Source organism: Cygnus olor, chromosome 3 (genome assembly GCF_009769625.2).
Source record: "Cygnus olor isolate bCygOlo1 chromosome 3, bCygOlo1.pri.v2, whole genome shotgun sequence".
Taxonomy (NCBI): Eukaryota; Metazoa; Chordata; class Aves; order Anseriformes; family Anatidae; genus Cygnus; species Cygnus olor.
The window spans coordinates 39,090,453-39,116,633 of NC_049171.1; the positions used below are offsets into that span (position 1 = coordinate 39,090,453).

Consider the following 26,181-nt stretch of genomic DNA (forward strand, 5'->3'; position numbering starts at 1 on the left):
GGACTCTTCACATAAATTCATAGCTACCATTACTATTTATTTTTTTCAAACAAATACTGGTACAATGAGGTATTTTGTTTTAAATAAATATTTGGAATAAACCTGAAAAGCTCCAAAACAGCTCTTATATTAACCACAATGGAGAAGCAGTTTTCAGAAACCATTGTAATTTCTTTTTTCCTAACAGCACCTCCACAGACGGCCTCTCTGCAGAGGACTCATCTGCCCTGGTCACAAGAGGTGTGACGAACAGGTACAAGAGCAGAAATCTGACTGGAACAGCAGCGTGGCTCTAGGAAAAGAAACGTGCATTCAGAGCAAAGCTTCCCGAGGAGCAGGAAGGCCAAAACCCAGCACTGCTGTTTTGTGTGCCCGACCTCTTTCACAATGCTCTCCTGTGAGCCCATGTTTGCCATTCTCGAATGGAGCAGGTACTCAAACAACAAACCAGCTAGGAAGTACAGTACTTTTATTTTAAGAGGCTATGGGACCTGTAATTTTGTTTAAAAAAAAACAACAACATTTCTAACAAAATAAATATACAAACACTTCACTTACATATAGGACACCAAGCTGTTCTGCAGTGGAATGTGAACTGTTTAATAAAACCTTTTTTTTTAATCTTTGTTCCACAAACAGGACTATCAGCAATCCACAAGTGCCAAGAAAAGTTGTTGTTTTTTAATTTTAGATTTCAATAACCCCTCTGAAACACAGAATGGGCTTTACTTATTTTAGAAGTTGTTACAGCTACTTTAATGTTTCAAAACACTAATACACACTACATTTAACAAAATTTAGGACAGCTGTAGGTAGCTTAATAAATACTTGCTTAGAATCACCATGAAAATCTAGCTTAACTCAGTGTTATTTACAACAACAAAAAAAATCAGCTAAATTCCACTGTCTTTTAAATAAACATTCTAGAGTGCATTAAAATCAGAACACAGGTGGAAAATTATTCCACTGATTGCTTTCTTCTACTTCACCGCAATACTTAAGATTCCACAAACAAACCCTCTTAAAACTTTAACAATTTTCAGTCTACTGCCCAAATATATGATTTCACAGCATTCATGAATATCTTAACCGTTATTTACTTTTAATAAACCGATAATACAGAAAGCCTCTGGGCCCAATACTGATTCCAGGTTACAAACTACTGAAACAAAACAAATAAAACCCCTGTGATAGTTGAAACATAACCAAAGATTGGCTTGAAACAGTTTATTACTACCAAGGTTTTAATAAATATTTCTCTTAAGCAAGTTCACATATGTGAGAGTTTAAGTATAATAACGTTTAAATTTTCTCTAAGAAATAAAACCACATATGAAACATTCAGTTTAATGCCTTATGTATATTTCTGGTATAATTAAAAGACAATAGCTCTGGGTAAATAATTATATTACATATTTATAACTATTGCAAGAATAGACATGTTTATATAATCTTCAATTTTTAAAAAAAAGCAAGATATACATTTGAGAGCATTAGAATAGGACATTCAAATCTTGCAAATAAGATCATCCAATCTTATTTCCAAAAAAATAAAAATCAAAATAATGCAAATAGTTTTCTGGCCCCTTCTTACCTCCCCTACTCCCTTCCCCCTTTCACACACGCAAACCAGAATCTCAACCAATTTGTGTGTCCCAACCAACTAGAAATGTGTCACGGTAAACAAACGTGGTTACAAAACTGTATCCCCTCCAAATTAAGAGCTCACTGGGGCCCAAACACATCTTAGTGTTTCATTTCTTAATTCTGTCTCCAAGGTTAGATATTATACTAACTTAGATTGGGTCATTAACTGCATTTATGTTCTATTTAAAAAAAAGTGAATCAACCACTTTTTTAAACTGTCTTTTTCTAGTTAATAAATTACTGAAACTGACTCCCCTCACACATGCCTTAACCTTACTATTCCACCACACTGTTTCTCCAAGAATATAGTGGGCACTAAATTAACACTTGCTGTAGTTAAACAGACTTTTCTTTTCTTACAAGTAATGTATCTGTAGGTACATTAACATTCATAAGGACTTTCACGTAAATACAAAAGTAATTTTTGTAAACAGTTCTTATGTCAAACCCAATACAGAATGTTCAATGAAGCCTTCAAGTCACGGGTCTTATGGGAGAAACAACCCTATAACTCAAATATATACTCATTAGCCAAACATATTCTTCGAAATATAAGAGCTGCCAGCGCAAAAGTCAGAAGGACAATCAGAACAGTTGATCCGGTATGGTTGGCGTTGACTCTTGGCTGCTGTACCCGATTGAAGTCGGTCGAAGACGGAGCCCGTCTCTGACTCTGCTGCTGGGCACGGCGCTGCCGAGGGCTCAGAGATGTATTAGTGGACACCGATGGAGCACGCTCTTGACTGGATGCTGTGCTGCTGCTCTGAGTTTCAGACTGAAAAAAGAAACACAAAGAGTTGAGGCAAAACAGTACATAAACTGATGAATAAAATCATCAGAACTAAAATATACTCTCCAGATAATTCTTAATACTTGAAAGTCTGATAAAAACGTCACTAGTAGTTATAACTACTATTACTGTTAGTGTAAGGACAAAATTGAAGTATGTAACAACCTTGAGAAGAACTCTATTTCAAGCTCCTAATTAGCAGTCCTAAGGACATGAGAAGTCTGAAGAAAGCCTGTCAAACAGTATTTGAATTCTAGAATAGTTTCAAATCAAGATACGTCAAATATCTTTGTCTAAAATTTGCTTAACTCCTTGCAGTTCAACAGATCTTTAGTAATCCTCCAGACCGTAAAGTCTCTGAAGATTTGTAATGTCACCTACACTGCAGAGGAAACAAGTTGGGGAGGACGATATAAGAAGGAGTCCAGAGTTATAAGTCCAGAGGACTGTAATTAAGCACTGCTTCCTGTAAACAGCTGGGTTCTGCTCACATCACCATCACCACCACTGGGAAAGCAAAACACAGATCAAAACCCCTGAACACAAAACGCCCAACAGATTCCTGCACCCGTCACAGACCTCTGTACCTATGCATGCACACACCTATTGCCCTCTACTGGTCACAGGTTGGGCTGCCACCACAGGCAGCGACAAAATAAGCGACAGCAGCTGTTACTCAGCTCAGGAGAGACTCATCCTAAAGCAGAATCATCTTTCAGTTTGTAAGGTTGAAGCCATGGGTTCTGGTATTCCACTGGTCTGATCCTCCTTCTGATGCTGAAAGGCTCAAACTTGCAACATCAAAGTATTAAAACAGTGACACTGCGCAGCTGTTGGAAATTAAAATTGAACTCTGTCAAAACGTTTAATTCTTGAAACAGGAAGGCAGCTGACATAACTTTATATATATAAATACATATCTATTATATATAATGTCTTTTCACTTCTCAAAGCAGATTGCAGGTACTTCCTTGTAATCCAATCTGTAACTATTTGCAAAAGTAGCTTTTCCCCCCCTAATAAAAAAGGGTTATCATTACAGCAGGCAAAAAGGGAATTCAGGACATTTTGTTTGCTTCCAAGCAAAAGCCTTTTAATGACACAGTATCCATAACCTTAAGCACTGTTTTGGCACATGACCTGCTATGACCACAAAAGATATCCTTCCCACACCTGCCAGAGAGGGAATGTCCTCAGCTGAGTATCACGTTTGGTGATGCATGAGACAGTAAGCCACACGAAGTCCCCTGACTCTTTGGCCACATACTCTGTACATGGGGGGAAAAAAATCTTCAAACTGTCACCTGGTGAGTGATTTAACTAGCCCAAGGAAAAGACCTTCCTTTCCTTCCTACTCATCACCAGTATTTCCCACTGTTTATTATCAGCAATAAAGTACTGATGTAATTACTTGCCACATTTGACAGCTTGCCTGTTTGCACAGGTTTCCCGCCCAAGCAAACAAGCAGCCTCGGTTGCTTCAAAGAAAAATATTTTTAAATGGATTCATTTCCACCTGGGGTTTTATCAGCAGAGACAGCCAAGAACATCACAAGCAGCTGGGGTGGTTTAATAACCGACGGGCAGCTCAGCTCCACCACACAGCTCTCCCCCTCTCATTCCTCAGAAGGGGGAGAAAACACAACACAAGAAAGAAGGAGAAAAGCTTGTGGGTTGAGATATGGAGCAGTCTAATTAAAGGAAAAGAGAAAAAGCAAAGGCCACACAGAAGCAAAAGGAGAAGACAGTCGTTCTCTGCTTCCCATCAGCAAGCAATGTTCAACCACATCTTGGGAAGCAGGACCTCAACCCTTTTATAGCGACGTAACTTTTTCATCCATCCACTTCCCCAGGTTTTATTTCTTAGCATGACCTCACAGGGTATGGGATATCCCTCTCTCGGGTTACGTGTCAGCCTCTGCCGCTCAGAGAGCTGCACCACTCTCCAGCCTCCACTGAGCAGTCCCACAGACCGTAATGAGAGCATGCACACTGACATTTAGGTGGTCACTGGGACGGCAGGTGGCCATCTGTAGCTGAGTCCGAGCTGACTATCTACTATACCTTACCTCAAAATCATTCTTTTGTCAGATGTGGTAGAATCCCGTTTTCTTAATGAAAAGGGCAAGTACTTTCATCACGTCAACTTCCAGCAGTACCTTGCCTGCAGTCTGAAAACTCAAATGGGAGTGATCTACCATTACTTTGCCCTGAGCAGACATCAAAAACTACTGATTTTTTTTTATTTTTTTTTTAAAGTATGCACATTTTCTGGAGTAGCCTAGTCAGAGGCATTTTGTCAGACCATTCTGTATTGGCTTCACACTCCTCACAAGTACACAGTACTAGGTGAAAAGCTATCTTCATCTCCACACATGGCACTGGAGAGACAACCTCTATCCCTCCATCTGCTTTTTAGATGACAGGAACTCAAGAAACACACACTTGACACTACACTGGGAATGTACTTCATTTACAGCTTGAGAGCAGGCCAAGGAGGACAAGGTAGTAATTTTAAGTGTGGCATCAAAATACTGGCTATTGGTATGGCAAAATAACACATACACAGGAGAGATATGCTAGCGTTGCCGTTAATATAAATAATTGCCATTACTAAAACAAAAGTACTACGTCAAATTAATTTTCAAAACCTAAAACCCATGCTTAACTGTGAAATATTTTAAGTCTCGGTGGTTCGTTAGTAAGCTATATTCCTGACAGCGATTCCTGAAGGAAGGGAAAGTCAATTCAAAATATCTTTTCTTCTGATGGAACGAGAAATTCTTTCTTCAGCAGTAAGAGCCCTGCGCAGAAGAGTGGGAGCAGGCAAAGCAGTGCCCATGCCAGAGAGCCACACCACTTCTGAATACTCTTGCACACAAGAATTCAGCTAAACCTACTCCAGAAAAAGCATCACTGTGCTCACAAAATCCTTGCTATTACTTCATTGCAAAACCCTCTGTCCGTTCAAGTAGCTTAAAGGTAAAAATCACAGAACAGACAATTGCTGCAGAAAAGAACAAACTCACCCATGAAGCAGTCTGTAGGAGATTGTTTTCCTAGTGTAAAACCTAGCCTGCTGATTTTCACCTCTTCACCTACAGTTAGACCCTTTCCTTAGCATCTATCTGTTGTAAGTGTCCCAAGAGCAGAAGAAAGTTAACACGACACAGGCAATACTCCATTCTTCCTGCTTGATTACTGCAACTTTTTTCCCCCTTCATAGTGTGTAACAGGACATAAAGTCCCATGACTTCAGAGTTACGCATATTATTCATCTACTATTTCAAAAAGAATTACCCAAGATAATTCAAGGATTTAGCATTGGGTCTGCCTCTGCTCTTTTTATTATTTAAGTGCATAGATTGCAAGTTCACAACAGCAATTTTTCTCCAATAGCTTTTAATTAAATATGCATTTGTGCAGCAAGTGGTAAACATTTTATCCAAAAAGAAAAAAAAAAAAACAGTTTTGATGTTGCCCCCATCTGGGACTTTCAACTTAACAAGGCAGAATTAGGCCTCTCCAGAAGAACCACCAACTTAAATGACATTTATACATGCAAGAAGCCCAGCTGCGCAGAAAGAACCTGAGATTTGCATGGACACTTTCATGCCGATAAGCAGATCAAGGCCTCTGGCCCATATGTACTATGGGAAGATTTCTATTTGCTTTAGCATATAGAGTACCCAACTCAGAGAAACAGGTATTTCTTCAAACTCAAGTAACGCTTATGAAACAGTGACGTTCTGACCCCTTAAAACATTAATCCACTTCCTCACTGTTTAAAGTCTATGACATAAACATTTAAAATACATTACTATGATGTTTAAAGCTTTCATTTCACATAGGACTGTTCTGCTGTAAATTAAGTTCATCATCACTTATTAGACCAGCATAATTGAATCAAACTGTTCTCAGAAATGGGAGTAATCAAAATCAACCTTTTCTGAAGTCTCTCTTTTTTTTTCCCCTCCCTCATGAAAATGCTACTGATGCTTTGGTATTTTGGCTCGTTCTACTATATTAGCTAGGATTTGTATTGAGAAGAATGAAACAAAATGGTTTATTAAATCCTGAACAATCTGGAAAAATCCTTCTTGTGGAAAAAGAACGTATGCTATTAGCATGTTTGTATTTCTACATAGCTTGAGAATATGTTGCAAGCATGCAACAGATGGTCTGACGTTATTTGACGTGTTTTAGTTTTTTTAACCAATCTGCAGCCCCATCCTCTCTAAAAAACACAGCTTAGCTGGGATTTGTCTGCAATTTATCAGTGAATTTAGATTGCATTTGCCACAGTCGTAAGAGCAGCTGCCTTGGCCCACTACCAGGCCTCAGTCACTTCCAAATCTATTATGTAAACCCTACACCTAGCGGTATTAAGACTTGAATCTCATATCATTTACTTCAAACAGTAAGAATATTTTAGTCAAATTTACTTAGACCATAAAAGCAGGAAGATATTCTTAATATTTAAAGGCTACAAATTATCACTGCAGCAGTTTTTGCCTCTAGCTAAGAATTCTATTGAAAAACATCTGTGCTCTATTATGCAGAGGGTAAGTAGTACCTAAGACAGCATAATACTTTAATGAAGTGTTACCCCATACATTAAAGGATCTACTGGGAATATGAACGGATAAAAGAAAGTTATTTGACGTTTGTTTTTTAAAAGAAGAAAAGTGAAAACAAAAGATCTCTATTGTCAAAAGCAGCATACTATTTGCTAAAGTCTTTATAGAGATGCAGAGATTTTACAAGAAACGTATGGACTACATGCTCTCGATGAAGCCTCCTATCAGCTTAATAGTACAGATTTCGTGTTCAGACTATGCACATACTTGCATTGATAAAGCTCAAACACGGACCGTACCATTGCACTGGCTGGATCCTGGAATGCTTGAGCTGCACCATCCTGCTGGGGCTCAGGTGAAGTGGCAGAGTGGTTCAATCCTGATGAGTTTGAAGGTTCAGCATCTGACTTCCTTGATGAATTGACTTCTGCCTACAAGGATTAGTACATAAATGCACTTCAGAGGTGAGATCAAAATTACTCCAAACAGACTTGGCTTTTCTTGGAATGTCCATTCTAGGGCATGCTGAATGTAAGATGTACTGAAGTGATCAAGTACGTCAACTGCATTTCAACTCATCATCAGGTTTAAGAAAATCTAACTCTTAAGAAAAAAGACTATAGATGAACAAACAGCAGTTTAGACAATATCCCAGTTCTATTTTGCATTTGTTGTTCTATTTGTTTGTACATAATAATGGGTGTAACATTAAAAAAACACAAATGAATGGAGCTAAAAAATTATTCGGACCAGGACAAAATTATGCCAGAAATAACAACCTTATTAAAACTTCTGTTTCTCATGATCCTTAAGTAAGGGCTGACTAATGCTGTCACATGTGGACAAATATAGCCTGTTTCTCAGCAGGGATAATTAGCCTCAGGTGCATGCTATGTTAATGTATCTATAGTGGTTTTAATACCAAAATTGCCTCAGAGCCAAAATGGGTGCATGTGTGTGGCCTGATTCTGGGTCAGGCAGCCATAACTCAGCTTTCAATATTTAAGTTTCAGCACAAAAGTTAAAGTAAAAATACAAGTCTTAATAATATTGTATTATATGATTTAGAAAATGTCTAATAAGCACCAGTTCCCAGAGTTTAGGCCTCATGCTTTTGGAAATTCGAGACATTGATAGATTATAGTGACACGTAGAGGATCATTAACAACACTCTTGCTAAAACAATATACTTGCTTGCAATAATCCCTTTGGAATGAAGAAGGACATCACATCATAGTCCTGAACCAAAACACTTTACAACATATACATATCCAAATTTAATTAAAAAAAGGGGAGGAGGGGTACAGGACTAGGTTAGTTTTTATCAGCAAGCTAGTCTCTCTCCCTCAGGAGCAGTGTTACACCTCCCAGATCTTGTTATATGGATTTTTTTTGCAAAAATTACTATTCCAAATCTAAGAACTAGTACCTGTCTTCAAATACAGATATAAGTAATGCTACTAAGAAATACAAACAGTATATTAGAAACAAACCAATTACGTAGATAACAAGCTAGTAAGATCACAGGATAATATTCTTCCACTTTACTATTAGGGGGAATGAGATGGAGGTTGATTAAATGCTCTGTTTCTTGATATATAATTTCTGATTTTCCTGAAATACTATGTCACTGAAATGATCTGAAGATTTAAAGATTTAAAAATACTTCTTTTGCACTGATCTACTATAAATGCTAATATTAGGATAGTGCAAATTATGACTCAAATGTGAGCCAAACCAAATCAACACAGAATCATGGAATAATTTAGGCTGGAAGGGACCTCTGGACATCACCTGGTCCAATTCCTTCCTCAAAGTAGGGTCAAGCCCACTCAAGTTTGGAGCATCTCCAAAGCTGGAGATATCACAGCAACTCCAGGCCGTGTGCTCCAGCATTTGACAACCCACATGGTGAATCTTCTTTTCCTATGTCCAGTTGCTGCTTCCTTTCCTCAAACTTGTGACCACTCTTCTTAGTACCTCTGCTTTTTCCAGTAAAAAGTTCATTTAATCTTTTCTGTTAATCTCTGTAAAGCATGTGCACTGCAGTGTGCATTTGTTTTATTAGTTTATGAAAGGATTAAGTCTAGTATGCTAAATATAATACTTAAATTCAAAAATATAAATAAAAATATTTTATTTTTATAAATAAAAATAAAATACTAAAATTAAAAAAAAAAAAAAGGTACTCCGAAGTTTCCCAAATTGAAATTTTTTTCCAAACTAGTCTCTCTTTTCTCCAGCCTCTGCTGGAGCCTCTTACCTCTGCTTCTGGAAAAGCTAGAGAGAACACAGACCTCAAGGAAAGATCAACATATTTAAACATAATTAGGGTGGATGGAGAATAAATTCTACTACAGAGCATGCCTTGTGATGGCACCATGTAGATATACCATAATGTTTTACAGAAATACAAATGCTATTAGTCATATCTTTTTTTTTTCTTTCATTGGACTGGAGTTTATGGTATATAACATCTAAAACGTACGAGAAATGCACAAAACATTTTGCAAGTCAACGTAATTCTGATAAAAATTGTAATTCTCTATTGAAACAGAGAAACAAATGTGGAAGCTCAAAGCAGCAGAAAAACTAATTAGGAAATGCCTTTCCCCCCCCCTCCTGAATTTCACATTTCTTTCCCAATACCAATCACAAGCATTTAAAAAAAGTTGTAATTTTGCTTAAGGCTGGTATGAAAGAATTTCTTATAATCCCAGGATCATCTAAGAAAGTTAGGGAACCTCTTCTGTAAGGATGAAGATAATGCAGACACTGCCAATATGTTGCTAGTAGAGAAGCTCACCCAATTATACATCCAACTGGCAATTTGATGTGAAAATCTTACCCCATAAATTGGTAAGGAATATGTCCAAATTACTGAAAACTTTTGTATTCCTTGCTACTTATTCGTACTATTATTTTGCTACAAATTCATAAGTTGTATATCTCGGTCTAACAACATATAAACGTTAAACATCACAAAACATCACAAAGCCAAGCAAAGCAGAGAAGATAGGAAGCTTAAAAAAACTGACTTGAAAAAAGGAGGGAAAGAGCACCCAGTGAAGAGGACTAATTTGCCTTGTATTAAAACAAAACAGAATGAAAGATTGCAAAGATTGTAGAAACCTGAATTTTTGTTCATTGTTCCCTCATCGAATGCTTTCTCTTAGGAGATAGAGTTAAACATGTGGATACATGGAATGCATCAATATTCTTTAGACACTGATGCCCTTAAGTTTTTAATTTTAAAAATGAAAAAAGTATGAAGTATGAGTTTTCTTAAAAAAAGAAATTATACTTAGATATATCTAATATTTCTGGGATAAAGATTAGCAGTGCTTAAGCAAAAAACAATGCTACTCTTTTTAACCCTTATATATTGTAAAGAAGCCAAGAGCAGTTAAGTCCCAATTGTTTCTCTGGGTAGCTCAGCTTGAAAACTCTGTGTCTGTAGTTCCTCATCCTTGTAAAAATATTTTGAAGTGTTTTTATCATAAGCAGTATTACACACAGACTTAACCACGTCAACATGTGTAGATGTGAGATCACAAAGGAACACACAGATCCTGCAAAACTGGCAGCGATGCTTAGTAGCAGGCAATCCTCATTCTCAGGGAACACAAAAAACAGTCTTTGGAACAGCGTTAGAAAAACACTGGCAATAAAAGGGACATACTAGCACTCCCGCCCTGAGCAAGGATGCATTCTGCACCAATGCCACATTGTCATATTATGTTTCACTGTAGATCCCTGCCTTCATGCACAGCACCCTTCCTCAGTGGAAGAATGACAACTTTCGTGGAAACTCCAATGAAAAAACAACACTGTGCATGCAAGACATGCAATTTTCTAAGGCACATATTTGGCTAAACAAACCTTAATTTTACTGAAACACAAGCTAGAGAATACATTTTTGGGTAAGAGTCACTTTCATACCAGAGTTCAACTTTCAGTATCTTCATCTGCAGAGTAGTTCAAAAGAATTTGCAACCATTTTTCAGTAGGAATATGTTTTATTCCTTTCATAAGCCAAAAGAAAAAAAAAAATCACAAAGGAAAAAAAAATTTAGGTTAGCTTTGCCCAAACTTTCCTAACATATTTATGATAAAACTAAGTTCGGAGAATTTAATCATGTTATTAGTGACTAAAAACATGGAACTAAAACCAATATATGCAGTTCTTATCATAGTGGTCACCTCTGAAATTATAAATAGTCAATCTCTGCTTGAGATGCACAGTTTATTCATTGTCACATTCACAGAGATCTACTCTCATTTTTCTCTTCCAGTCTGTCCTAAAAAAAAACAGGTTTCCACATAGTGATTTGTGAAGGTTTATAAAATAATGCATTTCCCTCAATTTACAAATTTTTCCTCCACAATTTTTTTTTAACATTCTGTACAGCAGAGAAAGAAATTTTAAACAGTTACTACACCTTGAAGCTAATTTGTCTGGCAAGTTCTTTAGCCTCCTTGTCCGCCTGGCTTGACCCACTTCCTGATGTTAGTGGTAAGAGGGCTGTCTTCATAGATGTGCCACACATTTCACAACAGAAGTCTTGTGACCTGGCCACAAAATGACATAGCTCAGAATGAGATGTTCTCAATCTTCTCGTGTGCTTGCTTAAGCAAACTATTTGCAAAACAATCCACAGAAAGATAAGTAGTTTCAAGACCAGTAGCTTAAAAGTACCTTTACCCCCAAAAATGCATTACCTTGAAAAATTGTATTAAGAATAGTCTATATCATAAATACATATTCCCTCCAACATTTAGGAAAATATTAGCTTACCTACATATTAGGACTACCTAGTACTATATTAGTAAATTTTAACTATGTTAAAACTTATTTTAGATATAAAGCAAATTAAAAGTGTATATTATAAAAAGTTAACTATTATCACAAATATTAAATGATACTCAGGAGTTTGCACCTCAAGTCCAGGAGTTTCAGCTTCTGCTAGAGCATTACCTTTACTCTTGCACACAAATTTGTCTGTAGGACATACTAAAGGCAGCTCTTCATGCTGACCAGAAATACACTTGTTATTATACTACCTGGACCGACCCAATAAACCCTACAGGTTTATAAACCCTACGCAGGGTTTATTAGCTTTGACACAGTGCCGTGCTGCAGCTTCTGATTAGCTCAGAGTACAGGCAGAATAAGCTTGCATCTGACTGCAAAATAAGGCACTAGAGCCCCGGTGATCATTTAGTTCAGCTTCCTTGCTAGAAATAAGGTCAAGTAAAACCATTTGCCCAAGTCCATTTCCAGTCATGTTTTGAATACCTCGAAGTTTGATAAGTATACCACAACCTCCCTGGACGACCTGTGCAAGTGTCTGACCACCCTTAAAACAGAAAAGTGTTTTCTTGCACTCAAATTGAATTTCATGGTTCTCCATTTCTGCCCACTGCCTCTTACACTGTCACCAGGCACCACTGAAAAGAGCCTGGCTATGCCTCCTTTACACCCTCTCTTCAGATATTTGTGAACATTGCTAACATCCCTCTGAGCCTTTTCTCCTCCAGGCTGAACAGCCTCAGCTCCCTCAGTCTCTCTTCGTACGGAACATATTCCAGCCCCTCAGTCATCTTCACAGACTGCCACTGAACCCAATCCAGTAATTCCGTACCTATCTTGTATCCTGACCTGGACACAGCCCCAGCCTGGACCCAGTGTTCTAAATGAGTCTCACCAGTGCTGAGCAGAGAGAAAGGATCACCTCCCTCAACCTGCTGGCAATGCTCATCCTAATTCAACCCAGAAGGCTGCTAGGCCTTCTTTGCTGCAAGGGCACTTTGCTATCTCATGGTCAACTTGGTGTCCACCGTGACCTGCAATACTTTTCCTGCCAGGCTGCTCTCCAGTCAGTTGGCCCCCAGCACATACTAGCACATGGGGTTATTCCTCCCCAGGAGCAGGACTTTACATTTGTTTGTTGAACTTCATGAGATTCCCCTCAGCTCACTCCTCTAGCCTGTCCAGGTCCCTCTGGATGGCAGCACAACCCTCCGCGATATCAGACACTCCTCCCAGTTTCGTACTGTCTGCAGACTTGCCGAGGGTGTACTCTGACCCATCATACAGGTCATTAACGATGTTGAATAGCACTGGTCCCAGTATCAACCCCTGGGTACACCAGCAGCGACTGGCCTCCAGCTGGACTTTATACACCTGATCACAGTCCTTTGAGCCACGCGGATCAGTCAGTTCTCAACCCACCTCACTGCACACTTACCCAGGCTGTGCTTCGTGATATTCCTCTATGAGGATATTAAGGAAGATAGCACCAAAAGCCTTGCTATAGTCAAGAGAGACAACATCAGCTGCTCTTCCCTTGTCCACCAAGCTAATCGTTTCATTGTAACTTAAAATTAGATTTGTGATTAATTTCCTAAAATTATTCAGAAGCTGTTACTTCAGATTTTTTGTTGTTGCTGTTTCATTATGTACTTGAGGGAAACAAGGCCTCATTACTATGTTTGTTTTCTCCATCTCTCACACTATCACCTCCATCACATTTATTTTCCTTCCGCAGCACAATTACCATTGTATCATAGTATTAATTACATCTCTAAAGAATGAATTAGAGATGAACCTCTAATTTGACCACACAATGTTGGCAGGAACACAGCCCTCTCAAAGTATTTAACTGACTGTAAGTTCTGAGCTTGCACAATATTCAGGAAAAGAATACAGATTCAAGGCACAAAGCTTTTTTTTTTGTCTTTTAATTTAAAATGAATGTGAGAGAACAGTCTTGAAGTGACTTTTCCTATTTACTCAATGCCTTACTGTAAAAGAAAATACATACGTATGTACCCACAGTAACAAAATTAGTGCTTACTTCTTCGCAAGAGCTCTTCTTTCTTCTGGTGTATAATCTAGAGATCCTATTGCACCTTCACCTTTGGTTGGCATAAATCCAATAATGGCTAGTAAAGCTGTTCTAACTAAAATTGGGAAACAGAGATACAAATAAGGTTGCAGAAACAATGGTTACTTCATCTTACTCTACACTCACTAAGAAAAAGTTGCAGTTCTGCCCACAAAACTTCACTTTGTCCAAAAGAGCGGTCTGAACTTCATACAAGCAGCACTGTTGGCTTTTTTGTTTGTTTTATATGGAACAAGAATTCCTTTTTTTGAGCTTCAAATTATAAATGAAAATTAAGGTCTTATATTCCCATCAGCCAACATGGAAAAGGAAAGCTAAGTTGTTACAAAAATGCTGCATAAAGATTAGAGTTCAAAACTTCAAAAATGGACTCCAAAGAAAAATGGTAAGGCAGATATTAATGTAAGTGTGCAGGTGGTGGAGCACCAGCAATAGAACTTGCATCCTATACTCTTACTCAAAGTGAGGGTGATAATCTTTCAGTTCTCCTTAATATCTGCAGTGTCAATGTAACTTCCATTTATTCTTCTAATACCGTAATAATAAAAAAATCCTGACAATAGAATCATTAGCTTCTAATTCAGTTGGGCTTTGTCAAATAAATCAATGCAAATAAATCAATTAACGCATGCAAAAGCACAAAGTGTTATTTCCGCTCACTCCTCAGTGAAGACCAGAAGAACAGTAATTCCAGGGTTTCTTAGAATTCAGGGAAGCACACAAGAGGAGTTCTGCTTTACATCACTAAGAATTAGTTTGCTTGATGCATGAACTGTCGGCGAAGTCGTACTGTAGTATTATTTTTCAGTTTAAAGATCTAGTTGCTCAGCGCAGGTAACATTTTCCAAGCAATTTGTTACTTACTACTCCATGAAGGCTGCCATGTTTCAGGATGATGCCCTGAGATGCTTAAACAAATTTTCTTCCCCACTTCAAACCTGCCATTGGCCTTTAAAGGAAGAATAAGGATATAATAAAATGTGCTTGATTTTTTTTTGTATAAGTTATAAAAATAATAATCAAGCAAGTCTATATACCAACAATACTTGACAATTGTATCACTGCCAACCTCACAAAAATGGCATTTGGCTTTTTGAACAAAGAAGTTTGCCGTTTGCCTCTATTCATGCATGAAGGGACCCTTAACTGATACCTCATACGTCCCAATGCAACACAATGTCTTGCCTGTTACTCCTTTAATCCACACACATGTGGAGAGCCTGCAAAGCTATAGGTCCGTGAAACTAGACAGAACTGCGGGCCTTTACCCATACCATAGGTCTGCCTTACACATGCCAAGAGAGACCAAGAGGGCCCAAGGAGGCAACAGAAAGTTTCAACATCCACATCAGCGATTAGTGTTAGTCTTGGGGAAGACTAGGTGCCAAGTTTCATGTAATAACAGAACACCAAAGTCTTGAAAGACTTCTGGTACTACATTCTTGAACAACTTGAAAGATTTCTGGTATTAAATTGGCAGCGTTAACTGTAACTTTCTTACAAAAATAATGTTTCCTTAAGTACAGGAACCTCTCTCTGATACCTAAGGTAAAACCAATTAATTATGTTAAAAAAAAAGACTAGTAAACGTTCTTACCGTCAGCAAAATAATGCTTGGTGGTTTCATGGGATATTCAGGTGGTAATACTATTCGCCCGTGATAAATTCCTCCGTCAAAATCTGAATCTGGAGGGCCTCTAACAGTAAAGTGCCATTCAAAAAGATTATCCTAAAATGCCCACAAAAAGAAACACGTCAAAGAAGTAGACATCTAATCAGCATTTTCTTGCAACAAGGACAGGCTAAAGAAGCAACAAACAGCAAGTTTTAAGAAAATAGAATCAAATGGAAGGTAAGACAACCAACAGTATACAAAGATTTTGCCTACAAGGATAAATGGTGTAGCTTCCTGGTAGTTTTCTTACAAAAGGGCTTTGTTGGGAAATTCAAATTCATCATTCAAGGTCTTCATACTACTTGCACCAGTTATGACAAGAGTTTTATTCCCTGACAGATGGAATATTCCGAGACAAATAAAGGAAAACTTTGTCTTTGCCCCACTGAATAATAGTTTCTACAGAACTAAGAAGCCCACTCCAAGTAAGAACATTAACAGCCTCCCCTGTCAAGGTCCCTCCTGTGCCCAAGGCAACTCAGGTCCCAGAGAACTTCCATCCTTGTTTGTTTCTCCACAAAGACTTTTGAAACAGCTACCTTACCTTACTGCAACAGGTAGAGTTTGGAACACTTTCATTGGACACGTAAACAACTTATCCTTAAGTATTATTTCTTGGGGGTTCTGTGTTTGGTTTTGTGCATCAGATCTTGGGATGCTCAAAACTTGAATATTTGCAAACAGAACAATTCTTACTGTTACCACATGAGTCCAATGAAGCTTGCTGCTGGCGAGTGAGATCTCATAACTTATGCTGAACATTGATATCACATGGCTGTGACTGCCCATCTAGCTGTAACTTTTTCAAGGATGGAAGGGAACCGTTGACATTTCCAGCATTTCCCATCATCTGTCACTGTTCTCTTCCCAGTAAGTCAATGTTCTAAGCCCCAAAATAAGACTTTAATTTAAATTACAATAGCATGAACTAGACTTAAGTTTCACTTCAGAAAGCGGAAAACAAGTTACAGACCAAAATTAGTCAATAATAACAAAAGCTAGTCAATAACAACATATATTTTATAGCACCTAGAAACATGCTACCAGCTTCAAGCATGTATCTAAACATCCAAGTTTTAAATACATATGCATACAGAGAACATATAGTATACATTACATAGCCTCATTACAAGTGCCTGTAAACACATGAAGAAACAAACCTCCAAAGGCTGTGCATGATAATGATCTGTAGGATCCTTCAGTTCTGCAGCCTCCTTCATCAAACGTTTGACAGCTGAAAAAGAGAAAGCATAGAACATGAAAATACAGAAGAAAATTAATGCATACTGCACACAAAAATGTGTAAACATTTCCTGAAGAGCTCCTTTCAGCTAAGTTTTTTCAACTCACCGCATGCTCTTCACTGGAGTTAATAATCCAAGACACAATATCGATTACTCACACTGAATAAATCTTTTAAATGAGTCATGTAGTACAGAGTTATGAAAAATATGCTGCATGGTCTCAAAGTTTCTCAAAAGAAACCCTTAACACCGTGACTAAAGCAGCATTATATTATTAATTGCACCGAAGATTGAAGGAAAAACAAATGTCATTGACAGAGTTTCAGTATTTAAATACAAGATGTACATGACCACCAAACCTATTATTTTATCCTAACAAGCTTTTTCCTGACACCTCTCATGACTGTTACATGACTAGTCCCTTAATTAATCCAAAAAAGGTGACAGTAAGATTTGAGAAAAACCATCAGACCAGTAGCACGAGGAGATGTGGTTTTATACTGCATTTGAAAACGCACATGCCCAGCTAGAAAAAACTGACCCAAGTCTTTGTAATTTGAACCTACTACTGCAGTTAGACGCAAAAGTATTTTTCTATCCTAAATTAGGGATACTCTTTAGTTACCCTCTCCGACCTTCTAAATCGGAACCACCAGCGTCATATGTATTTTCTGCATCACCTTTTTCCTTTCCGTTCAGTAAGGTTTTGTCTCATCACTTGTCCAGCCAGGTGCTCTCATGAGCATCATGCATTAACTCCTAATAAACTAAGCCAAATTGAAAAGCAGACTAAACACAACAACCACAGACAAGAAACTTAAGGATATGCCACCTCATGAATGAGGTTAGGTAGAACGTCCTTACTATCCCCTAATTATTGAAAAAAAAAAAACTAAATACCTATTAACTCATTAAGAAGCTATAATGGGAACAGGAACCCTTACTCCATCGCCCATGTTCAATTCAAACCACAGATGTCCCTCTCACTTGTATAATTACCTAAATACAAAGGAGAAAGACTGCCCAAATTCCCTTTTAACAGCAGCCTTTGGTAACTCTACAAGTGAACCATAACTCTGATTTAAAAAGCCAACTCCATGGATTTACTCACTTTCCTGATGCTATGAGTGAAGCTACTCTAACCTTCCCCCAGAGTAATTTTAATTTCAATTTACTGTGAAAAGTCCTTTTATTTATTTGCACTGCCCGACAGGTATAAATAACAGCACAAAGTTTGAGAATTTCACTTCTTACAGCCCAAAAAGCAAACAGACTACGCGGGAATTTGCTGCTGCCAGCTATCCTCCTTCTGCCACTGCCATCAGGAGGCGTCGATAAAGCCCTGCAGAACCCATGAGGTCATGCCGCAGGCAACAGTGGCTGGGATCCACCAAGAACAACTTGGCTCTTTCATCTGTAATGAGGTTTACCAGTTCGTTAGTGAGGAATAAGAAAAAAAATCAGCCTAGACCAGAGAAGGTCTGTCTGGATACTTCCCTTCACAAATTGAAAAAAAGAAAGTGGAAGACATCAGCTGAGCTGATGTGGGAGCAAATCCCATCAAGAAAAGCCATGAGAAGACCAAAAGAAGAAGACCAAAAGAAAACCATGAGAAGACCAAGACAGCTGCCAGGTGTGGACTGCAAGCAGCCGGGCTCCTGGTAGGCAGAATTCAAAACCATAAGCAGTTTAAAGCATAGTTTTGTTTGTTTGTTTTGAAAACATAAGCCAGGCTACAGATATTCTATTTTAACAAGCCTGCGTAAAATATGTAGGAAAGAACCTGAAATACTGCTCTACCCTTTGAACATGAAATACACCAAAATATATCATTTAGCTTTTGTATACTATAGAGATAATTTTCTCATATGAAGTTTTCAATATTAAACAACGCGTCTTACGAAAAAGCAGCACGTGTATTTCCACATGGTTGAGAAATGTCAACGCAAGTTGCACAGATCTGGCTTGATCAACAAAGATTCATCCTGAAAACATGGAATGTAATGTTTTTCAAACCCACTAAATTTGTTAAATACAAGTTGCTGTATTCATGAACACAGCCCCTCCTTTGACTAATGGAAACCGCAATGGAAAAAATGAAAATCATTTCCAAAGTCTGCCTGCAACAAGTACATGACACTCATCCAAGCCTCGTTAAAAAGAATTGTGATGCAAAACGCGGTATTTCAGCCCACATGAAATCACACTGAGTCATCCAAGTAAAAGTTTGGCAGTGGCAATTCTGAAAAATGAGAACATTTTGGATCCATTCAAAATAAAAATTGCAAACTGTCATCAAGTCAAAAACCATCACTAGCTTTTTTTTTTTTTGGGGGGGGGGAGGGATAACAGTTAACAAGCAAAATTTGTGTGATGTACACGTGTATGACTTAATGACTTGCAGATTTATTTCTGTCAAAAACATGTGTCCTGGTCAAATTCTACTTCCTGGGATGTTTAAGCCACCCCGCAACTTCTCTTCCATACAGTGGCTTCTCCTGGACCTGCCTTGAAGTCACATTCATGTACTCCTGATATTTTGTCCATTTAGAATAGTCTGCACCCAGTAGCCCAGGAAAATACTCTGTACAAAAAAATAAAAATAACCAAATGATCAGCCTTCCTAAATGTAAATATTACTGCTCAAAGAAAGGATGGGATTTGAACATCGGTGGTGTTCATCTTAGATTTGTCAAAATAAGGTGTAATATTTTCCTGCTATTGTGAAAATAAAGATAGCCTTAAAATAAAGCAATTATATTTAGCCTTACAGCAGACTATTAACAAAACAAAGCTCTGTATTTAACAAGGTGGAATTTTACCTCATTCTTACATTATCAATGAAGAGTATGCACGGCAATCAACTGAGCTGACCAAGATCACCGTGTTATGTTAATGCAAATAATACATAACAGTGCAAAAAGATTTATTTTCACATAATGAAGTCAGCACATTTTTCCTCACTGAAAGTCCAGAAAATGTGATCCAAGTAATTCAGTTCCAACTGCCTCTAACATTCAGATCGTCAGTGAAACAAGTCTGTGTTTGTGATCAGGCTCGCATGTGACATTATCTTCCTCAAATGGATAGCAACCAGTTTATTCTACCCATTTTCCGTTCTTCTGTTTGGGGAAGAAAAAAAAAAATGTACATAGACCAATAAAGCAAGGAACCAAAACCAGCTGGCATAAAGCTAGGGATCTCAATCTTTCAAGTTGACTTACCTGATCTGGAAAAGGAGAAATAAAACAATCTAATAGCTTTTACTGCTTCAGAAAATGCTGCCTACTTTTTCTGTTTTGTTTTTGTCTTTTGGCTGCTATAAATATTTTTTCCATTTTTAAAGAGATTTAGAGGTCTACGCAGGAGAAATACAGAAAAAGCAATCTTTGGTTTTCAACGGCTCTGCTGACCAAGACAGCATAGGTAAGGTGTAATTTACTTATCAAATCCAAGTTTTCCAATTAATTTTATTAGTAAAAGTCCTATAAAATTTCTCTAGGATGAAGGGTTTTAAAACTACCTCGAGCCCACTTAACCTGTTAGCAAAACGCAGGCCATTTTCATTGCCTTTGTGTCTATTAACACCACCACTACCTACAACGAGAAAAATAGTATTAGAAAATAATAAGAGAAAATAGCATTAGCAGAATCCAAGAGCATATTTCATCAAAACTGCTCGACGAATTTTAGATGGATGACATTTGGGGAAAGTCCTTTTAAATCCAGCTGCTTTCCCCCCCCACAGCACCCTGTCCCAGGGCCATCACCAAGGGACTTCAGAGCCCAACGCCCACAGTGCTACCTACTGAGTGGGTTCCCATAGCCCCCAGGACACATTTGAGCCCCTGTGTTCAATCATTCTGTATTTGTAGGGAAAAGAGTAGCCAAGTTGCTAACGGCAAGTTGAATTTCAGCTAAATGGAAAAATATCAGTGAGGTCAGTTGGCGGTTCCACTGCACAAACACTAATCCTGGCTCATTTTTTATTGCACGATCCAAATTTATGTGTTTGTTAAGTACACAGGACTTCTTGTAAGACAACAACACTCAATGAGCTTTCACATTTTAAGTTTAAAAAAATAAAAGATCGCTAAGTGGTGTGGTCACTAAACAAGCACCAAGAAAGCATTTAAAGCAAAGTCATATCTGACTCTTATATCCGGCTTTCCAGGCCGGAGAGTTATGAAATACTTCTATGACAGCTGTTTATTATGGAGAATCACAGTTTTAATCATAGCTTTTAGTGTTTGTACTCTCTGGAAGCTGGTTTATTACAACTACACATGAGGAGACAGCAACAGGTTCACACCTGCTACCTGCACAGTGTCACCAGATAACTGCGTGCTACCTGCTCCCTTACAGATGTCATTTTCCTGGACAGCTTAAAATATGTGAATGATACGTGATCATAGTGAATTACAATGCAATAAAAGGGGAAAAAGGTACAGGAGACAAAGTACCCTGAAATAAAAATCATAATCCTTTCGCAGAATAGTGCCAAATAGCATCTACTCTAGAAATAAAACTAAGTTACCAGACTTCAAAGTGCACTGCACATTACTAACGCTTTTGTCCTCCACCTCTACGTTCTTTGTCCCTATTCGTTTTTCCCCCATTCTTCTTATCCCTTCTGAGTTCACATCTGTCTTCAACTAGGTTTTTGAGCTCCTGTAAATATTTTTGTATGTCATTTCACAAAAACATCACTTAACACGTAAACTTTGCATAGCAGTTTATATAGTCACTTAGTCTTGAATCAAGACCGCATTTAAAGTTTCCTAAACACTAAGATACGTGGAACTCCTTTGTGACGGGGACACGTGAGCTTTTCTTACATCATCCAAAAACCAAATTCCTGGAAAACAGGTGGCCAAGTCCTTAAACCACTGATGAGGAGAATGAATATACTACATGTTCTGTTTCTTTAATGCTCTTCTCCAAAGCACTTCCCGCTGCCTCGGTCTACCATGAGACAGTGGACCACAAATCTTCAGCCTGAAAACTCGGCAACAGGAGGAAAAAAAAAAAAACCACATACTTGCATCAGACCAAAGCTCATTTACATACAAGGACTTCCAGATTTTCAGTCTTCTTGAACAAGAAAGCCAACAGTAGAAGCAACCCATAAAGCTAACAACTCTTCCCATAGCACCAGTGACCACCTTATCAAACCTTCATCCTCCAGCGATGGAGGAATGGGCAAAACAAAGAAGGAATTAAAAAGCTGGTCTCAAGCACACAGCATCACCATTTTACAGTCATCTCTAACTGAAATCTACCACAGTTTCAACACTCCTCTAAACATCTTAATCTACGGAAAGCAATTTCTCTAATACTGTATTACAGAAATCACACTCCTCTGTCTAAATAAAAGCTAACAGAGACAACCGGGTCTGCTTGCATCATGTGCTGCTTCTGCTATGTTCTCTGTTAGAGAAGTTCCCATTTTATGCTGATCTTTTGAGATAATAGAAAAAAGTATTAGAAGACTGAAATGTGCAACTGCAGAGCTGTAACAATTGTCTGGAGCAGCCACAGGTTCCAAAATCGCTTTTGTTTTAAAACCCAGTTTGACAGCTGCTTTAACTTTTGCTACAATAACAAACGGAAGCACCACTTGCCAAGAAAGACCATTTGCCAAGAAGCCAGCCGGCTGCTTTACATCTTCAGGCCCTCAGACACATCCTTCCCAAGGCCCACAAGGCTCCCGCACTCATACAAAGTATTTAGAAGGAAAAAACAGAAAGGAGTACTTTTAACTAAACTACTCTCTCCTTGCTCTCACCCTCAGGAAGGACGGACCTTTATTCTTTGTCTGCCTGGTACAGCACTTTTTCTGCAGCTACATTTCAAAACCGTTCAGTCAACGTAACACAAAGCAGGATAAAGTCTATCAAATTTAAGATGCTGGTTGAACACACTGAGATCAAACAATGTCTTCAGCTTTAATCAAATTTTAATGTCCATTAAACCTTCTATTTTTCTAAAAATCAATCTTTATTTCATTCACAGAAGATACTTAGCAGGACAGCACCCACTGGCTATTTCCTATTGACTGGTTGTTATGAACAAAGAACTGATGCACGCTTGGCGGCGGGGAATACTCCTTACTTGTCAAAAGTATAGACTGGAGAGAAAAGTACAGTTCATAGGAAAAGCGTTTATTTACCCTGCAGCAAGCATAATAAAGATGATGGATAAGAGGATCACAATCTAGGCACGCTATGTTCCCTGCACGCCCAGGATGCACAGGCACTGTCCCTGGGCAAATGCAGGACGTACGTACGCCCCATTTGCTCTCCCCAGACCCTCAGCAGCCCCACCAGGCAGCTTTGAGACAAGGAAGCCTGCTAAAAACAAATAAAAACGCACTGAAAACAAAACAAAAAAGTCTCTGTTCTTTGTAGGCTCTGTGTGAGTAGCTGTTTCTAATTCCTCATACATACCAGTGCTAATACCTGCCGAGACGCCTGGTAACACCCCACGTGAAAGAGGAGGCCGAGGAATCCTGTCGCTACAAAAGCACGACTACAAGATTTGGTGTCTGCCTTGCAGCAGCCTAAGGGTCACAGCGTTTGGAAAAAGTAAAGTGCTTATTCCAAGTAGCTGTCTTACAAATTTCAGAAACAGGGCTGTTCCTGAAGCATGAAGAGGATGAAGTCTGTCCTTTAGTCAGCAGAGCTTTAATACTGATGGGAGAGGTTTATCGGCCATACAGTAGCAGGCTGATATACATTGACTAATCCATTCCGGAATCCTAAAGAGAGAAAATAGCTTGCCCTTTTAGAAGTGCCAAGAATAGAAATAAAAATATGAAGCAAAACCTTAAAAAGCTTTGCCTTGCTGAAGCAATACCAAGACCCCTGAAGTACAGCGTATGAAATTTTTACTCTTCCAAAAATTAATGGTGGGAGGAGAGAGCTTCAGGTGAATGCTGAATGCCTCCATACTGCCCTGCCCTAACAGGGTGACCAAGAGAAGCCAACAGTGGCTTTGCACACCAGCACCCCAAACCCAGACCCACAGCGGTCACGCCACACGACTCTGGATAAGGCAGAAGTGCCAAAGCATCTGCAGCACTCTGCAGAGAGGCAGCGGGCATGGAACAACTTGATTTGCCTCGTGGAGAGACAGCGTCTTGTAGATGCGCTGGGATGAACTAACATCTACTGGAGGAACCCTGACAAGGAAGGAGATGAACATACGGGCGAGCAGCAGCCAGCAGCAGGACAAAGCTGTGTAGCAATGGTGCTCTTTATGTAGTCTATCTGGAAGCACATTTGTTCACGAACCCAGTCTAGCACACCTACTCACAGAAGTGGTGCCCACGCAGCCACATGTCAGCACTGAAGAACTTCACCTCGTGTCACAGCTTTACAGCAGAATCTGACTTAAGAAGATCAACAAAAGGACAGGTTTCTGCTAACAAAGTTTTCCTATTTAAAATGTTTTTCTCTAACTGTACTCTATTTTTTAAAAAACTACCATAATTGTTAAAGTACCATACTAAATACTAAACATTGTAGGTAGTATTTGTTCTCTTTAAAACTACTGAGCAGCGAGAAGTCACCATCTGGAAACAGAGTTTGTTCAAGTCCAAAAGCAGATTTCAACAGGCAAAGCCTCTCGTGCAGGTACAGAGCAGTTATTTTCTTCCACTATTTGAAATGGTAAACAGGGTGGATTTATTATTAAGTATTTCACTATGTTTACATTAATTAAAGCCACCTTAAGATTAGAGCATTCTACATTTCTATCTTCAGCCTTCGGATGAACGGCAATTGTAAAAATAGATATTAAAATGCACATTTAACCATAACAAATCTGTAAAACAGACAGAAGCATTAAATAACTGCATACGCATATCTACCTGGTTAGCAAAAAGAAGTGGTAGACTAAGGGGAATGGCTATATATAACCAAGTCAACCCATTTTAAAGGCTAACAACAGTTGAAGAAACAAGATTTATCTTAATTTTTTTTTTTGGTATTGAATACCTTTTTCCTATATTTTTAATGAAAAACTTCAAGATATTAAGCGAATATTGAAGTGAGTTATCAAACAAACTTTGTATAGACTTTGTATTGACCTTCACCGTCCATATGCCACGGAGCACGTTTGACTTGGGGAAGCGGTATCGACCCACTGTATGAATCATTTGCCTGTCCCAAGTGAGGTTTGTTTGCAATAGAACTGCACAGGTGGCGAAAATCGATTTCAGCAAAAGGAATTTTCGCTTGAAAACAAGAGGAACTCGTAACAGCAGAGGGGAAAAACACTTCCAAACGAAACCACAAATATTTGCCCTCTTCACCCAGCTCCCACGGGCACATCGCCACCGTTCCCAGTGACGTGGCAAACCACAACTGGTGAGCGTGTTTGTGTGGCCCTGTCAGTTCACACATCCAACACGTCTAGCATATGGGAGGGAAAACTGTGCCTTCCTGGTGTGTTATTGTATAAATGCAAGGCGCGCACCACTCGCTCCGTGCTCCCCATCGCTCAGTTATGCAACCTGGGCGTGAGGAGGAGGAGGAGGAGGAGGAGGGAGGGGGCAGAAGCCACAATTTAGCAACAGGTCCATCACCCAGGAGCAATGTTGTGTCAACAAGCCTGCCATTTGCATCGGTCAAGCCCAAGTGATCGCGCCGCTGAGTCCCTCCCCGCCTCCCACCACGGCGGCGGGGCTCCGGGACAAAGCCGCCATCCCCGGGGCTGGCAGCACCTGCTGCCCAACAGCGGGCAGGGGGAGCAAGGGCAGAGCCCGGCCCCAAGGCACCGGGTTGCGGGGCCGAGCCGAGCCGGGCTGGGGAGAGGCGAGGAGGCGGCAGCGGCACGGCCCCGGGCTCGGCCCCGGTAACAGCGGCGGCTGCCGGCGGGGAGCGACCCGCACCGAGCCCCGCTTCCCCCCAAGCCCTTCGGCCGCCGGGCGATCCCCGCTGCGCCGCCCCGGCCCTGCCCGCGGCCTTACCGGGGTTCTTGAGGTTGTAGCGGCCCTCCATGGCGGCGGGCGCCGCGGCTCCGGCAGCGGGGGACGAGCGACGAGGAGGAGGAGGAGGAAGAAGGCCGGGCCCGGCCCGCCTCGCCCCGGGAAACTCCCCTGACGTGGCAGCGGCGGCGGCGGCCCTGCCGTGGCCGCGGAGGGAGGCACCTGCCTCGGCGGCACCGCCCCCGGGGCCTCGCTGCCCGCCCCCGGGCTGCGGCCATACCGCTTTTTGTTTTGTTTTTTCCTCTGGAGGGAAGGGAGAGGGAGAGCGCATCCCTGAGGTGGCACAGGGGTCGCCCATCTTGTTGCATGGCTTCGAGCAGCTGAAGTCACAGGGCGAGGTAG

At 39.7% G+C, this 26,181-nt stretch overlaps 1 protein-coding gene across 3 annotated transcripts; it reads right to left on the minus strand.

Moving 5' to 3' along the window:
* Positions 1 to 454: 454 nt before the first annotated feature.
* On the minus strand, positions 455 to 26,022 carry UBE2J1 (ubiquitin conjugating enzyme E2 J1). 3 transcript variants are annotated; one of them, XM_040550964.1, is made up of 9 exons: positions 25,822 to 26,007; positions 16,764 to 16,837; positions 15,526 to 15,657; positions 14,793 to 14,877; positions 13,878 to 13,983; positions 11,460 to 11,589; positions 7,317 to 7,448; positions 4,507 to 4,608; positions 2,290 to 2,422 (listed from the first exon to the last, which is right to left on the minus strand). In XM_040550964.1, exons 1-8 carry the CDS (start codon positions 25,850 to 25,852, stop codon positions 4,525 to 4,527), a joined length of 774 nt encoding a protein of 257 aa, XP_040406898.1. In that variant the 5' UTR covers positions 25,853 to 26,007; the 3' UTR covers positions 2,290 to 2,422; positions 4,507 to 4,524. The 3 variants fall into 3 exon arrangements, with proteins under 3 accessions (XP_040406896.1, XP_040406897.1, XP_040406898.1); XM_040550962.1 differs by lacking the exon at positions 4,507 to 4,608 and having other exon boundaries at positions 455 to 2,422; positions 25,822 to 26,022; XM_040550963.1 differs by lacking the exon at positions 4,507 to 4,608 and having other exon boundaries at positions 455 to 2,422; positions 7,285 to 7,448.
* Between the last annotated feature and the right edge of the window lie 159 nt (positions 26,023 to 26,181).